At 34.6% G+C, this 17,484-nt stretch overlaps 1 protein-coding gene across 1 annotated transcript in view; it reads left to right on the top strand.

The window, feature by feature from the left end:
• The first annotated feature begins 1,435 nt into the window (after positions 1–1,435).
• Mdfic2 (MyoD family inhibitor domain containing 2) overlaps positions 1,436–17,484 on the top strand; it is a 134,697-nt gene continuing 118,648 nt past the window's right edge. Inside the window, exons 1-2 of the mRNA XM_004854270.2 lie at positions 1,436–1,549; positions 2,123–2,210. Coding sequence (XP_004854327.2) covers positions 2,123–2,210 — 88 coding nt within the window. The 5' untranslated portion in view covers positions 1,436–1,549. The remainder of the gene's footprint in view (positions 1,550–2,122; positions 2,211–17,484) is intronic.

The following is a 17,484-nucleotide window of genomic DNA, read 5'->3' as shown; positions in this document are numbered from 1 at the left end:
AATGTCTTTCTGGCATCACACATATGTAAAATTTAAATAACTTGCTTTTCCAAATGACAAAAATTAAACCATTAAGGGAATTAGATTATGTCTCTAAATGTATAAGGTGGCCACATAAAACACTGCAACTACAGAAAAGGGACAAATTAAAAAAAAACTTGGTAATCACATATATTTCATGACTTTAGAAAAAGAGAAAATATTATCATCAATTTTATGCACTGCTTTTTATTTATCTAGCAATTATTAATTAGTAGCAATCAGGTCACACACTAAGCAACCTGCACAAAACACTGAGCTAGAAGCTGAGCCCTTATGGATATAGTCTCATGAGGAGACTAGGACAGACTGACTGAAATACTAAAACTGAGACTGATCACAATCACATCAACAGTCCCAGCTGAGATGAGGGAAAGGAAAGGTCACTTCCAGATGAGAGAGATCCAATGGCCTTGAAGGTAGGGGTGAGATGGAATTTTGAGGAAACATTTCTAAGTATGTTAATATTAGAACAACAGCCATGCAATTAGGTTACAGTGAAAGTGTAGGAACCTCCCTGAAATCTTAACTTTGTGGAACTTTATGTGGAAAATTATGTCTGGAAACCTAATCATTCATGGTTTTCCTAGCTGTCTAAGGAATCTGGAACTTAATGATAATGGGAAGAAGTGACAGTTGTTTTTCTATAAAAATTGGGGATCGAGGTAGGTTTTAAAGATGATGATACTGGGAGCTAAGTATAAGAAGAAATGAAGTCAAGAAAGGAGAGAAAATGGATACAAGGCAATCAGATAACATCACTGTCTGGGCAAAGACACTGAAAGAGGCAAGCCACCTGGGGACAAAAATAAATCATTTTTTGTAATAAAAATGACAACTTTCAGGAATGGGAAACTATCATGCTTAGCCAATTGGTATTCTTTTTATTTTTAATCTTCCATGAAAAACAGTACTATCCTTCCCTAAGTATCTACTGATAAATCCTCTTTGGAATATTATTCCAAATCCCTTTTGGAATATCCTCAAATGATCAAAAGAAACTGAAATGTTTTCTCGTTGCTTATGTTAGGAAAAAAAATGCTTTCCAAAATATGAGCTTCAGGTTGAACTTCCAGAAGGTGTAGCTTTAAAGATCTCCATTAATAATATCTATATACTTTTCAATTTTTTTAAAATATTAAACCTGAGTAATGAATGGAGGATGTGCAAGCAAGGGGATGGAAGAAACTTTGTCCATTTAAACCAAGTTCATCATTTTTACCTAATTTCGTAGCATGTCATTTGAAGTAAGTGGTAGCCTGAAGAAGGTTTTAACTGTTTTGAACCGCAGGCTTTATATTACCTTAGGAAAAAAAAAACCACCTCTCAGCCACAAGTTGGATGCTTCTGGCAGCAAGACAAATCTAGCACCACCCAGGGAGGGAGTGTGTTTGCTTCCTTGCTCACTTCTGTCAGGGTAGAGGAATGCTGGACACTGAGAGACAAGGGAGGCTGCAGCACGGTGCTCACCAGACCCACACCTTGGGCGTTTTTGCTCTGGAACACACAGGTAAGCATGTCAGGTGCTGATGCTAGTGGCATGTTCATTGTGAGCAGGCCTGCAAAGTCAAGTGCACTGCACTGAAGGTGCCTGTCTTCTCCACACCTTCCGGGAGCTCAGGTGGGCTGGCTTAGGTCCCAAGGTTCTTCACCCAATAAATTTCTGAAGAGGTCCTTTTGTGTATTACTGATATTTGTCTGTATGTATATTACTTTGTAGCTTGCTTTCCTATCGGGTATGAAAAACACTAAAACAGCATCTGGATGTTTACTTGCTTTTTACTACAAATCCATGGCTATTATTAACCTGTTATTCTTTCATGTTCAGAAACTGTTTGATTTTATAGCAGTCCTTGTTGCTGAACAATGGAGTACTATATTATACAAAATTTACTCCTCAGTGTCAATGTTGAAAAATAACACAAATGGATAAAGTGTAAAACTTAACACAAGACAATAAACCAAAATGCTTTAGAGATAAAATTTACCCATAACATAGCAGTAGTCTCTAAATATAAAACCTAAATGTTATAAATTTGGGTTCTTAATGATTTTTTATACCCCAAATTCTGTTTCCATTTAGATGTCAGGAACTGAGCTGGAAAAGATAAAAGTAAGAACAGTCGAGCATTTTGAAAATGATAAAAATAAAGTTTCTTGGTTGAAGGAAGGTAAGTCTTTTTGCTCTGGATTTTCTACTGGTGTAAAAATTGCATTTTTTAATTGAAAAGCAAGAGGTAGTATAGAGAGAAGGAGGAATTTTGCATGAGGTGTTCAAATGATATTAATACTTCTGATTTTCTTTTTTATACACATGTGGCCTAAGTACTGGTCTGAGGATCTTTTTTGAAATCCCTCTTGCAGATTCTGTGTTGCAAGAAGTAGGTTACTACTTTGTTGGTAAGATTTATTACGCATTTCCATCTCAGATGTATGTTCTCTTTCAGGGTGTTCCAGTTGTGTAGATTTTTCTTTCTTATAGCCAAGAAGACTAAGCAATTTGAGGAGTTTTTAAATAATAATCACAGAAAGGAATGCATGTTATAGGAAATAATACCTATAAATAGAATCACTATTCACTGCAATTAGAGAAGCCATCTTCCCCTAGGTAAAAGGCTGTCGGCCACCAGCACAGCATGCATAAAACAGTTGCTTGAAATATACACACAAATCAATATGTTCTCCTACAATGTGCACTTTTGAAAATATTTCTAAACTCGTGAATATTTACTAGAAGGCTTGGTTTTTATTATCTTTTGGTTATAGGAACACCTTTAAATGTCTCTTGCACTGGATTTGATATTTTATTTAAAAGGAATGCAGCGTCTTTTCCACCACTTTCTTAATCTATTAAATTGTAAAAGGACAGGTTTTATGTAGTAGAAATCCTTACAGAATTGTTGTATAAGTTTATAAGAGAATCTAATACATGTCAAGAAAGTTATATAATTCTCAAACATGAATAACAACACCAAAATCTACAATGTTTATTGGAACGTATTTATGGTTTTGCTGAATCATCATGACAACACCATGATGCTGTTACTGTCCTTAATTTGCCAATGAGAAAATGAAGCCTAAAAGAGTTCAAGTAACTTGAATAAAATTTCAAAATTAGGAAGTGTCAGAGCTCGGTTTGAATCCCAGATTATATAACTCTATAGTATATAAATTTAACCAACTCCTTACAGTGTTCCTCAGAGAAAGATGGTTACTTGTTAGCTATGATCTATACTAAACAAACAAACAAACAAAAAAATTGCTTCCCTACAGCATAAAATCAGCATCTCCAACTTCATCACATCATCATGTTCATTCTTATCCTTAATCACACCCTACCTCTATCCTTACTTTTAAAAATTAATCACTTAAGAAAAAAAATTTTCTTCTTCTCAAGTACCCAGCAACCCAGTCCAACAGACCAGAAAGACTTTATTTCATGGTAAAAGAGGTACAGAAATATTCTCAGAATGACTTCTTTCAGAAGCCACAGGGCTATAAAATTCTCTAACTTCTTTGTAGCAAAAGACCTTTTAAATAGAGTCCTTTAAAAGAAATTAGGAAGAGGGACAGAGGATTTAGCTCAGTGGTTCCAGTTCTTGCCTTGCAAGCTCAAGGTCCTGAGTTTGATCCCTGGTACCAAAAAAAAAAAAATAGAGAAAAAATTAATTTGGATCAAATATGTCCCATGTTCTTCTTGTGATTCCCAAATTCATAAAGAAAGGTAGTCTTCACTATTACTTATGTTGAAGTATATGTTATTTATTTTCTTGAATGGATCCATACTATAGATATCTCAGAAATAATGATGAAATTGATTTTTCACCAATTGTTTCCTGAAGAATTTTCTTTTTAAAAAATTATATCCATTAAGCACAATTTAGGCACTGAATTCTTGTAATCTATAAAATCTGATTTCCTAGCTGACCTGTTTTTATCCCATTTGGTCTCTTCATTTAAGCTATACTCAAATTATGTTTACAGTATTTCATAAAAGGAAATTAAGCCAGATGCTAGATGACAACATCTTAATTGGGAATTATCAGAATGAGTTAGTTTTCAAACATAAATGTCTTTTCCTGTTAAGAAAAAGTATATGGGTTGGCTTATTTTTTAAAAAAAGACAAAACGGTATAATGGAAAGAGTGGTGGATTTGAAATTGGGCCTGGTTTTAAATCTCAGCTCAGCTACTCACTAGCTTTGAGACTGTAACATGTTACTTCACCTCCCTAGGCCCAAGTTTTCTTGCCCAAGAAATAGACTATTTGCTTTGTTTGATTATGGGAATGAGAGTCCATTAAATCTGTGTTTCCCTCTTTAAATTATGAATAAAAATAGAAAGTTGTATGTGTGTGAGACCTTGACTTACACCTTGAACAAGCTGTACTAGCAACACCACGGTATAGTTTCACAATATTTTTATCCATTGCTTTATTTGATCCCACAACAACCTGGTGTGTAGTAGAACTGTCTCCATTTCGGCAGTTGGGGGACTGATGTTAGAAGAGGTGTTTGATCTTGCCAAACTTGCAGAACTGGTAAATGGCAAACTGAATCTCAAATTCAAGTCTCCCAGTTTTAAATTCTGCTCTTTTCATTAAATCACTTTATTATGGTTACATCCCCTAAGAGTTATCAATCAAAATTTTAGGTTCTGGGCCAGGGATTTAGCTCAGTGGTTTCGCCACCTGCTGTGCAAGCGCAAGGACCGGAGTTCCATCCCTGGTACCAAAAAAAAAAAAAAAAAAAATTAGGTTCATCCTCCTCATCCCTGCTACCTTGCTCAAAAAAATTGGAACAGATGCTTTAAGTTATTCAGAAAAGTTGTTTTTTTAAAAGTTCAAAAATAGTAGTTGCATCTTCTCATGGCATTGCCTTCCTTGCCTCCCTCTGGGCCTCCAGCTGAACACTCCCCATTGTTAAAGTGGAAGAAATCAGAGCAAAGCCTAATTAGGGCTGCAGGATCTACTTACAAGAGTACACAAAGCACCAAGCACAGCCTGTGAAGTCTGGGTGAGCAAGTAGCCCGCTGAGAGTTATTACCATCACCACCATTTTGAGTGCTGATAGTATTTCTAATGTCATATCTTTAAATATTCATGCAATTTATGCAATCCAATTCAGTGTTTATTAATTGTGGTTTCACTACAGATAAGGAATGAACATGGTGGAGAAGAATATACAAAAAGAATCACATTTACATTCAAGGAACTTATTGGTTAATCATCTTGCTTTTGCCTAAAAGACAAAAAATTCTTATTTGCCTTCTATTTGCTGTCACAAGGATCATGGGCCAAACAGCCTCCAGGGTGATATCTAGAACTGGTGAAAGCCACACCCAGAGCTATGATTAATAATTAGGATAAATTTTGTTTTAGAAGCTATCACCAACAATTATGGCAAACAGTGTTTGAAAAACACAACCAGCAGATCTGAAAATGCACTAATTTTAAAATGAATTGGATCCTATTTCTCTCTCTCTCAAACCATCCGGCAATAAGTCATGTTACCTTGAACTTCTAGACTTCTTCAAGCTTAGATTGTTGAGATTACTGGATTCTAATGGGAGGAATTCAGAAGGATATAGGTGGAGCCATGGAAATAGGTACTAACAAGTAAGACAGCTGATTCTGAAATAAGACATCCAGGGACCTTACAAACTGTATTTTAAGATAATCAGACAAATGAGATATGATTTTGAAACAATACAAGGAAAGATGAACTGCATCGTGCTACTATGGACCAAGGTAGTCCAAAAAGGTTGGAACCATCTATTTTTGCAAGTGGAGAAGTGGGGGTAATCCTGGGAACAAAGCCATCAGAAAGTCTGGATGATGCCTATTTTGGTGCTAGGGAAATAAGCTTGTTGGGTACTTATTTGTGTGTGAATAAACACAAAATGATGGGGGAAAGACTGAGTTCCAACTCTATATTAAGAAGTTAGACAGTGGTTCTATGTTGTCACTGCAGGTCTGAGAGCAGGGACTCATACAGTATTGAAATGTGACTTGTGCATCTACATCTGTTAACTGGTGTACAGAACAGGGCAAGGCAGGCAGAGGAGAGGGAAGAAGGAGAATGATGGCTAAGATGCCAATACTTTCCTCAGCCCCAATATGAGAAACATAGGACTTGGATAGAACTCAAGAAAATAGGCTGCAATGTGAAAAACTATATGGCGAAAAAGTTGATATAACACAGAAATTTGGGAGGGGGATTACAAGTGGAATAGGATGGGATGTAATAGTCCATTAAGCCAGGTAGCATTCTGGGAAAACATTTCAGTTCTTGTACCTTACAACATTTGACACAGAGGAGAAACATCAAGATGAAGGAATAGAAGCTCTTAAATTGTTACCATTTGCAGTTTAAAATCACAGCATCACCAGTGTTTGAACTGTATACAATTTCTTAAACAGTCTCCTGACTTTTCAGGGAAAACTGGAAGTGTGGATTTCTATGTGAAATCTCTTGATTGCTAAAGTAATAATAATACAAATAATAACAAAACAATACAATACAATACAAGACAAAGGAAATGAGGGTTCATTGTTCTGTTTCAGTCCATAGGTTGCCAATCTGTAAGTCATGTTCCAGGACTTTGTATCTCTAAACATAATCTCACATAGTTATCTGAAACCTGGTCCTTCATAAACATCATTGCCAGCACAGATATACATCCCTTTATCCATCTATTTATATATATATGTACATACATCTACATAATTATATGTATAAGCAAAATGAAGATAATAATCATTTAACCTAAAAACGTGAAATTAAGGGCCAGGAATTTAGCTCAGTGGTTCCGGTGCCGGTCTCACAAGCACAGGATCCCGAGTTTGATCCCTGGTACCCAAAACAAAACAAAACAAAAACAACAACAACACAATGTGAAATTAAAAGTATCAAAATAAGACTTTTCTTTCAAAAGATTACCTATCTGTTACTATTTTAATGGGGTAATCTCTTTCGGGCTGTAACAAGCAGGGGAAGAAAATCATTTCAAATGACAAGTGTCTAAAGCAATAATTTGGCATCTTGACTATACTGGCTATTATTTAATCAAAATTATTAAACATTAGAGACTAATAATCCAAAACACTGAAAAATACCCTGGAGGTCCAAAAATACATGTACCCAAATTTCTCTTTTTTATATAATCCTATCTTATTCCTGACCTCCATGTTTGTTTGCAGATGAGGTAGAGGAAGTGAGTCTTCCACTTATTGGCATTCATAAATTCATTGGACTTCCCTTTAATTCTAAATAAAGGCAATTTATTCACTTGCTCAGAAATTAATTTCAGATCATGAACATTAAAATGCTTCCAAAATATTCATTTAATTCAATTTAGTAACCATTTGATGAGGCTCCTCCTGAACTCACAGACAACGTGCTAGGCGAAGAAACAAAGATGCCAAAAATTGAAAATATCACAGTTCCTGCTCTCAAGGAACTCATATATCTAAGTGCTCTATTATAATGCCTAAATATTAATCCATGCTAATTCTGTCACACAGATAATTCACATTTCTAAGAGGGCTATTTTTGGGGGGTCTAGCTTAAAAATTAAGCCACACTAATGCCTATTTTAAATTGGTAATTTCCATGAATAACATATCTTGAGATTCCTTTTACTATATAAACGCAAGAAATGGAATCATTCTCTCTGATTTCTTTACTTTTCATTGACTTATGAAAATGTGTCACACAATAATCAAAATAAGGGTGAGGAAAAGGTAACAGCCAAATAGTTGTTTTGTTTTTAAGCATAGCTAATAGGAGAAATTAGATAGTAAAACCTTCCTTTAGAAGTTGTATAAATAAGACAAGGATGTTGCCTTATTTGTGATGCTATAACACAATGCAAAAGATTAGGTAATTTATAAAGAAATGATTATGTATACCTTGTAGTTTGGTTTATTTTTAAATTTTTAAATTTTGTTGGTACTAGGGATTGAACTCAGGACTTCACAATTGCCAGGCAGGCACTGTGCCCCTGAGCTACATCCCTAGCCCTTACCTTATAGTTTTGGAGGCAGGGAAGAAGGGCCACATCTGGTGAGGCCCCTGTTTTGTCACCCCATTTCAACACAGGATTTTTGAGGATATGTTCAAACTCAGCAGGAATTAAGAAAACAATTTCACAAAGCAAATTGATTTGAAGCTTTGAGACAAGATGTGATAGATATGGGTGTGGGGACTATCTCTTAGACTCAGCAATTAAGGATTTTGACTCTAAGGGAGCTGTGCCAAACGTCTAAAGAACACTCCAATAGGGAGAAGGGTGCCTGCTAATACCTTATGGCTCAGAATGACTGGAGGGGAAGGAAAGTTGCAAAAAAGTATAAGGGAAGGAGAAAAGAAGGGAAAGAAAAGTGCTTAATTTGGAAATAATGCAAGATTATTTGGATATTTTTTTCCTAATTGGAATTAGCAGCCTCTGGATAGTCTAAGCAGGGGAAGATAAGGAATGGTAGGATAAGGTAAAGAGAAGTAGAAACAATACAGATGATTGACGCTGATAGAGCAAAAGATGATAACAGGGCTAGAAGTAACTATGAAGTTGAAGAGAGACAATTTGGAATTAGAGCTCACAGAGCTGACTGGTGCCTTGGTGTGCGGCAACAAAACAAAGGAGTCCCAGGCTGACTCTCATCTTAAGATCCTGTATGATGGCCACACTTGGTAGAGAAGAATGAGAAAGAAACTGATTAGAACCAGAAAATATGGGTAGAGCAAATTAGGTATGAAATGGCTCAGTAAATTCTCCATGAAAATTATGACTTGAAAAACAGGATATATGAGATCAGTTGATGCATGTTGAGTAACGTAGACAAGGAAAGTCTTCTTGAGATTTTTGTTAGACTTAAAGGATAAGGAAGTGTCTATTTATAGGGGAAGTAATGGAAATGAAATAAAATTTCCATTTTAGAAGGCAAGTTTAAATGAATTGGGACAGGAAAAAAATGTGTCGTGCTCCAAAAAATGGAGAGACAACAAAGGTGACCCAAACATATTGACCCAAGAGAAAAATCAGTGCTCCAAGAGTGTAGAGAGAGAGTTCACACTGGAACAAGCCTGGTGCCTTTTCCCAGTACCTGGTCAGCATTTTAGATTCCATTAAACTCTTTACACTGGAAATGCCTATGAAAGATATTATTGTATTTGTATTGTAGTAAAATCTCTCTCTCTGTATTTTCTTTTTAAAGAATGGAAGGTAAAGGGGCTGGGGATTTAGCTCAGTGTTTCTGCCATCTGCCTCGCAAGTTCGAGGTCCTGAGTTTGATTCCTGGTTAAAAAAAAAAAAGAATGGAAGGTAAAGACCTATCAATGGATAAAATATTACTTTTAAGATTTAGCAAAATTAAATTATAATTTCATTAGCTCTTGAAGGGAAAATTACAGACACTGATTCTGGCTAAGTTAATGCAAAGGGAATTTACTGAAAGATGTGAGATAACAAATCCAGCTCTGGTGGCTCTGGAAGAAGACAATATATTTATGTCACCACTCCTGGAGTGTATGAATTGCATATAATTTTATGTTCTTTTATCCCCTTCCTCAAGACTCCAAGTGTCAGGAAGAAAAGGTAATAGCTTTGGCCATGGGTCCACCTCCTGGCTAAGCAAAGCAGGGGACCTTGAATCCTACAAGGCTGTACACAGTGAGAGGTAGATGCTTCTTCAGAAGATATGTGTTCTAGTACAAGCATAAAGGCGAACGGATGCTGTGTTACCCAAAATAGTATCTACTCTAAAAGCCAGCTTAGTAATGACCTGACTTCCAGTGCTTTTCTCCATGAGGGATAATATTTTCTTAAGAACCTGACATGCTGCTGATGAAGCGCTAAACATTTCAAGAAGGAGAGTACTTACTTTAAATGTATTGGTCTTCTACTAAAGTGCAAATGTCAGAATCATTTTGATTCCTTGATAACCTTATTTTATGTTTAGAAAGTTCAGGAAAAGATGAGATCTTCTGTGTTCTCATAGGTCAACAAATTAAATTCCAGTGGCACATCCTCCAGCTGACGGTTGAAATTTCTTTCCAATCAAGCCTATAAAGTAGTAAGTTCACTTTGCATAAAATGATGATGTTGATCCCCATGGAATGGAAGGGCTAGAAGATGCCATGTCAGCCTTGAGTCTATGACCAGATGAATTAATCAGTGCAAAGTCCCTATAAGTTGTTAAACAGCAGATTTAAAGACTCTCTTTCAATGATGATAGGGTAGTACATCAAATCCAGAATGATCTTAGCTCACCATTATTAATTGCAATTTTATGAACTAGGAGTGAAACAATCCATACAGACTGGAAACCAATTCCTCTTATCTCAACAGAAAGAAGAAAATTTCAGCTAACTAGAAACTTGGAGAGATTTATACCTTTCAACAAAGATTTTCAGTAGGATCATTCATTTTCTTCTATGTCACAACAGCCATTGATGTGATGCATTTAATCAACATTAATATAAAGCATAATCTTATAGTGAGAGGAAAAAGTCACTTACATTCTATGCCTCAGGAATAAGGACATTCTATTTCTTATAAATTCTACCAAGAGATACTTTATATGATTATGGCCCATTTCTTTCAACTTAGGAACCACATTTAGAGGGAATATACTCTCTTATAAAATGTACCTACATGAGGTCTTTACCAGACCATTAGTAAAAAAAAAAAAGAAAAGAAAAGAAAAGAAAAGAAAAGAAAAGAAAAGAAAGAAATGTGAATAGAGCAAATGAAGACATCACTCTACAGGCATAAATCATTTCAACCGTTTTAGTCATTATTTAAGCCTGTCGAAAAGCAAATGTGCAAGCAAAGACAGAAAGCAAGGGCAATGACAGTAGTTTTACCAGTGTATAACTTCATGAAATAGTATAGAGGACAACTCACAAGGGCATGATATTAAGACATCAGGCTATTCGTCCTCTTGAGCTGCCTTTGTAGGATTCTCAACCAAAGCAGCTATGTTGCAGAGGGTCAGACTTCTAATTGCCAAAACCAGGCAACAGAAGAAGAAAATCTACATGTCAACTCCTGTTTCACTTACCAAATTGTTTTTTTAAATTCAGCATTACAGAGAGGAAACCAAATTTCTTCTAGCAGTACTAAAAGATTATGTAAAACATCTGGAGTGTAAATTTCATAAAAATGTGAAAAGTCTGTATAAGTAAACTCTTTTGGAGAATGAAGAGTATAGCAAATTCTATATTCAGAACTCATATTACTAAAAAAGAAAATGTACTGCTCTTCACATGTATCTCCAAACTAATATCTTAGGCCAATATGTGCAAATCCAGATTGATGAGACAAACCATTCATACTAAAAGAAGCATTTGTTTTATAAAATGAAGTAAACTAAATCAAGAAATATTTTCATTTCCTGCAATACAGAGACTTACACAAGTAATATAAAATGATTCTTATGTTCAAGGAACTTACGATTCAGTTGGGAAGCAAAAGGCCAGCAACACATCCTGTTTGCCATAGGATTCAGACAAGTACTAGCTTTACTGCTGTATTTGAAATACAGTAGGATATGCAAAAACAATTTGGATAGAATTTTTCAGTAGCAATTCTCACAAACACCAAATTCAATTCCTTTGATAGATGCATATTTCTCTTAAATTGAAATAGAATGTGTGTGTTTGTTTTCTTTTAATGGACTTAGCAGAATTGGGCTAGAGCAACTATGCTAAAGTCACTTATAAACAGTAAAATTAAGTGTAAAATCCTAAGTTAGATTTCTTACATATGTCTGCTAATATATATAATATATATATATATATATATATATATATCACCACTCAAACAACTAACATCCTTTTTTTGAATGAGAAAAATTAGAGATAAAATATAAAGATAGAGATATTTAGTACTAAAAGGAGCCCACTTTTCCAAGGGAAATTCCTAAGTGAAACATTTATTTAGTAATGAGAAAATACAGGAAGTTGCACTAGGAATGGTACTTTAAAAGAATAATACAACTTTTAGTCCTATAGAATGAATACATCAGAGTGTTCAAATTCAGCATATTGTTAAGCTTCTAAATTATATAGGCCAACAGTCATATATTAAAAAGCAACTATCTGAATTCAAGGCCAAATAACTAAGTATGTGCTGGATGTGATAGTTCATGTCTGTAATTCCAACTACCTAGGAAATTGAGGCAGGTCCTTAGCAAGTTTGAAGCCAGCCTAGGCAAATTGGTGCAGCCTTGTCTCAAAAAAAAATCAAAACAACAAACTTTGAATACATAGCTCAGAAGCAGACACTTGCCTAGCATGCACAAGGTTCTGAGTTCAAGACCCAGACCAGCCAAAAAACAAACAAAAAAATGAAGAAAAAATATGAGTTTTGTGACATAACTTATTCTGTGATGGAAGAATCTTATTTTACCTCCAATTTACTTAAGGAAATCAATCTAGTCTTCAACTTTCCTAGATAAACAAGGAGAAATAACTAATTCTCATGATTTTAGAAAGCAGATGATAATGCTAATTAGGGATCAAATTTAATTTTTAAAAAATAATCAACAGGGAAAAGTTACACGATTAAAGAATAAAATGTATATGATTATGTTGCTGGAACCAAATAATTTATTCCATCTCTCACTTTCGCCTTCCAACGAAATTATTGAAATTATTGAATATCTTCTATCTGTAAGAAAACATGTCAGCTTCTATGAAAAACTCAAATATAACTAACATGCAAAGTGCCAACAATCAGTGTAGGTGTGGTGTTTCAGGGGGAGACAGTGGGTAAGGAAAGTTCACCTAAGTCAATAGATTTAAGTAAGAGAAATGTAACGCAAAATATTGTTAATTACCAGAGATCTTCACTCTCTATTGGAGACATTAAATAGCCCCTGAGCATAGTAGATGCTCACAAATATGAATACATGAAAGGATAAATCAAGAAAATTAAAAGAAGATATAGGATTCAAATTTGGATAAACTACCTTTCAAAATCAGAAACACTGGGAATTTAGCTGGGATATAAGTCATGAGTAGAGTTTAAATAGGCAGTAATGCTACCAGCTGGTGGAATACAATGGCTTAAACTGTGAACATGTCAAATTCTGTGTTGTGTTCTGTTCAGTAGTTATGTGTGACTGGATAAAGGGACTGTGAAGAAGAGTATGAAATAGACCTTGCTATATCATGAAGGGTTTCCAATACCAGGCTGAAGCATATAAACTAATACTAAAATACAAAGTGAAGCCAGCATATATGCCTGAGGTTAAGGTCAGGCAGGCAGAGAACCTAAGGAAAACAGGATTAGCTTTGTGCTGATGTGAAAAGATTTGTGATTTGATGATCTTTATGAATATGGATTGTAAGAGACTGGAAAATGTTTCTACTCAGAAGCAAGATACATCCACATACAAGAAGGAATGACTTCTGAATGGGATATTGGTTTTCAGGGCAATGGAAACAGAGGCTAGACCGTAAAAGAGTACTGACCAAAATATCTTCGTCATGGACTATGTGATAAGGAATAAGACAGCCAGGAGTTTTCAGAGATTATAGAACCCTCTGTATATAAATGAAATTTACAGCATAGGTTTGTGTGCGTGACTTCAAGTAAATTATCTGTTTATTTTAGAAAAATTAGAAAATGCAAATGACAAGTGGTACAGATCTACACATGAATTTGTAATTTTAATAAAAATATGATATGCAAAATATTTAACAACATGCTGTTCTGAGTCTTAAATTAATATGAATACTTTCCAGTTCTGTGAACACAAATTTACAGCATGATTTCAATGGTTGTACATGTAATATTCCATGAGATAACAAAATATATATAACCAACCACTCATTTTTAGAAATTCAAGTTGTTTCAATATTTTTTCTTGTAAATCTTAAACTTTACAGTGAGTTTTGAAATTTCCTTATAAACTGGCTAAACGAAAGCACTTGTGGGCTGGGGATTTAGCTCAGTGGTGCTGCACCTGGCTCACAAGAGCCAGGTCCTGAGTTTGATCCACAGTATCAAAAAAAAAACAAAAAAACTTTGTGAACTCCTCACATATTTTTAAATTTTTTTTTTACTTTCATTAGTACATTTTGTAGGACAATGATTATAGTCATTGTGGGGAATTGGTACATGTATATGCTACATCTCAATTCTTTTTTTCCCTTCCTTTCTATGCCCATATTTTTGTCAACATCAGATTCATTTATTTATTTTATAAGTCTTTACCAAATTAATTATCATCTTACCTTTGGATTTCCAATGGCTATTTATAATCTGTTGCACATCGAGATCTCAATTTAGTTGCATAAAAGCCATACAGAGACAGTCTTGTCATACTTTTTTCTACAAGTGAGAAAAGTAAAGGGAAGAACATTTTAAATAATTTAGTTTGAAGTCACATAAGCAAGAAATAACAGGACCAGGTCACAAGTCATGTATTCTAGTCCCAAATCTACTGTTTTCCATCCTAGAATCTGCTGTGAAATATATCCTAAGATACATAACAAATAGCCCCTTATTTATATTCACTTCAACAGCTAAAAGTAGACTGGAAAATTTTGAGGAAGTCACTAAAGATGATACATCTTTAAACTTATTATTCATGTAGTTGGATTCTCCAAACATCTATTTTGAACATAGTCATGGTAAGAGAACTTATGAAATTAGGAAAAGATTCAGTAGCTGACTTATCTGTAGATTATAGTGATTAAATATTGCAGAATGAATTATAACCACATAATATTGCTGCATTCATATCTGAGATAAAAGTTGGAGTTCAGCTGCCATAATATCCAGTCATTTAAGACAAATGAATTATATAGATTAATCATTTTAATATCTTCTCCTTGATGTTGGCTAACTAAACAAAAACATGGCTGAGGGAAGAGGAAAGTGGAAATCTTATTTTGTTTGCTTATCTTTGTAATATACGTACTTGAAAATAAAACATATCACATCAAATTGTGGGGAAAAATAACTCCAGTGGCAGAATCAACTATGATAAGAATAAGAACGAGAAATATACTTTTGCATGGCTAATAAACAGATCAAAGCCCTGCAAACCTAAGGATATTTGGATGCCAAATATAACTTTATTTTTCAAAGATTCTTATCTGGTAACACCATTGCTCCAGCAATAAAACTTATATTACATACACTCCTAGTTCCTAACATTCAGCAAGTAGTACCCATCATCAACCTTAGACATGACCATGATTTTCCTTTGTATTTTTGAAAATTAAAAAAATTTGTTCCTTTACAATCTTAAACACTAGGGATTCGTAAAAAAAAAAAAAAAAAATAAGAGACACTACTCTGTAAAAGCTTGAAACCAGAGTCAAACATAACATAGTCATCAGGGGTCTGTATCAACCACATTTTCCATTGCTGGGACAAAAACCCTTGACATGCACATCTTAGAGGAGGAGAGGTTAATTTAGCTCATGATTTCAGAGGTTTCAGTACATGGTCAGCTGGCTCTGGCAGAAACATTGTGGCACAAGGACATAGCAGAGGAAATCTGCTCAACTCATGGAATTCAGGAAGCAGAAAGCAGGACAAAAGTCCAAGAAAATGGAGCCAGGAACCGATATCAGCCCCAAGGTGGGGTGCTTCGCATGACATACCTAGAAACTCCCAGAAGTGTGCTTTACTAATCTCCTAATAGTCTCTCAAGCCAATCAAGTTGAAAGTCAAGGTTAACTATCATGGTGTCCACTGCTTCCACAGTACTTTTCAATTCTGAGTTAAATTCAAATATACTTTGGTGGCCAAAAACCTGTGAGTGAATAGTAATTCTTTTTAGTCAAAACTGTATTTAAGGTAGTCAAATAGACTCTAAAAATACTTGATTTCTCAGTGTATTCCCCACAAAAAAGTAACAAAATACAAAGGAAGGAGGTATTTGTAACTCCTCATTTTACATAAGGGAAAAATGAAGTCAAATATTTTTACATCTTTTAAGATGGAATTTAATGTAACTCAAAGAATTCTGATTACACAAATACAGGTATTGCTTCACAAGGCACCTGGACAAATGCAATAAAAAGTATCACTGAGATTGTATGATTTTGTCATTAATAACAAGAGAAACTAGATTAACAACTTGCTGAAGGTGGGGGCAAACAGAAATCTAATTGTAGTTCTTGGATGACCCAAATATCTACTCTTAATTTCCAACAAGATATTCTGTCTTTTTGTGGTCCTAGGCAAGCATCTTTCAATATCTTTCCCAACTTTCCCTAGTACATATAGGTAAACAGGTAGGCTCTTTGACTTTTTCATTTATTTTTGTAAGAACTCATTTTATTAGTTACAAAGAACAAGGGAAAATAATTTGTACAATTATTAAAACTGCCCAGCATCAAATTTGACAAGCCAAGTACTGTGCTTAAATATAAATTTAGTTTGGTCTTGCAGTAGGCAGGGTTCAGAGAGATATAGGCTCCTATCACTGTAGAAGAAACAGTGGAGGGAATAATGTATTTCCTAATTCATCTATCAACGCACATTGGTTAAACCTCTATACACTGGGGGTATTGGATCATATACTGGCAAGAGAGGAGATGAGGGAGGCAGATCTCAGGGGATTTATTACCCATGTAAAAGAAGTTTACTCTAAGGGCAATGGGAAAACATTAAAGGGCATTAAGCACAGAGAGACCATTACATTATTACATTTGCCTTTTAAAATGACCACTCTGCCTGGACTGTGGATTGCAGAAGAGAAATAGTGGATTGGTGGAAAGTGAGGGAGAGGGCTTGTAATAGCCCAAGAGGGGTTAAAACAATGACAATGTGAATTAGGGCAAGATAAACCCTGAGAACTGAAAATTAAAAATGTAAGAGCTTCCTGGGAAATTGGTTATAATGATTAGGCAGAAAAAGAAATTACAGTGTCCAAGTTGCTAGGTAAATGACCATGCTTATCATACAGTAAAAGTGTAGGAAGAGATGTAGAGTACATTCTACCTGATATGAATCAAAGTATGATTAATTTTTTAAGTTACCATATTTGCAAAAGTATTTTACCCAATATTAAAATGTTAGAAATGATGAGTTCTAAAATTTGGGGTTCAGTATTCTTAAATTCAAGTTACCTAAATTTAAGTGTATCATCTTTCTGGCTGGCTTTGGCATCAGAAGTTAATAATAAGGAAATATGTTTGGAATCTGTTTCAGTCACTTAATGCAGAGACAATTAGCTAAAGATCTGGAAATGAGTTTAAATTAAATTTCACAACCTTTCATGTTTTAAGCTATAATTTATTTGAGGGCATAAATGAAAAGGAAATATATATATGGCTGCTTATAGGTGTAAAAGACATTCCTTTTACTTTTCTCTTATGAGAAAGGAAAAAATATTCTGATAAACACAGGTTTAACGCTTTCCTTACCAGTAAAAATGCTGCTAACTGGAATTAATTATATAAAATAAAACATTAAG

Source organism: Heterocephalus glaber, unplaced genomic scaffold (assembly GCF_053883595.1).
Source record: "Heterocephalus glaber isolate CG9 unplaced genomic scaffold, H.glaber_assembly_v1.0 deba00001472, whole genome shotgun sequence".
In the NCBI taxonomy this organism is placed as follows: Eukaryota; Metazoa; Chordata; class Mammalia; order Rodentia; family Bathyergidae; genus Heterocephalus; species Heterocephalus glaber.
The sequence above is the reverse complement of the archived record's forward strand: the minus strand, read 5'-3'. Positions and strand labels throughout refer to the sequence as shown.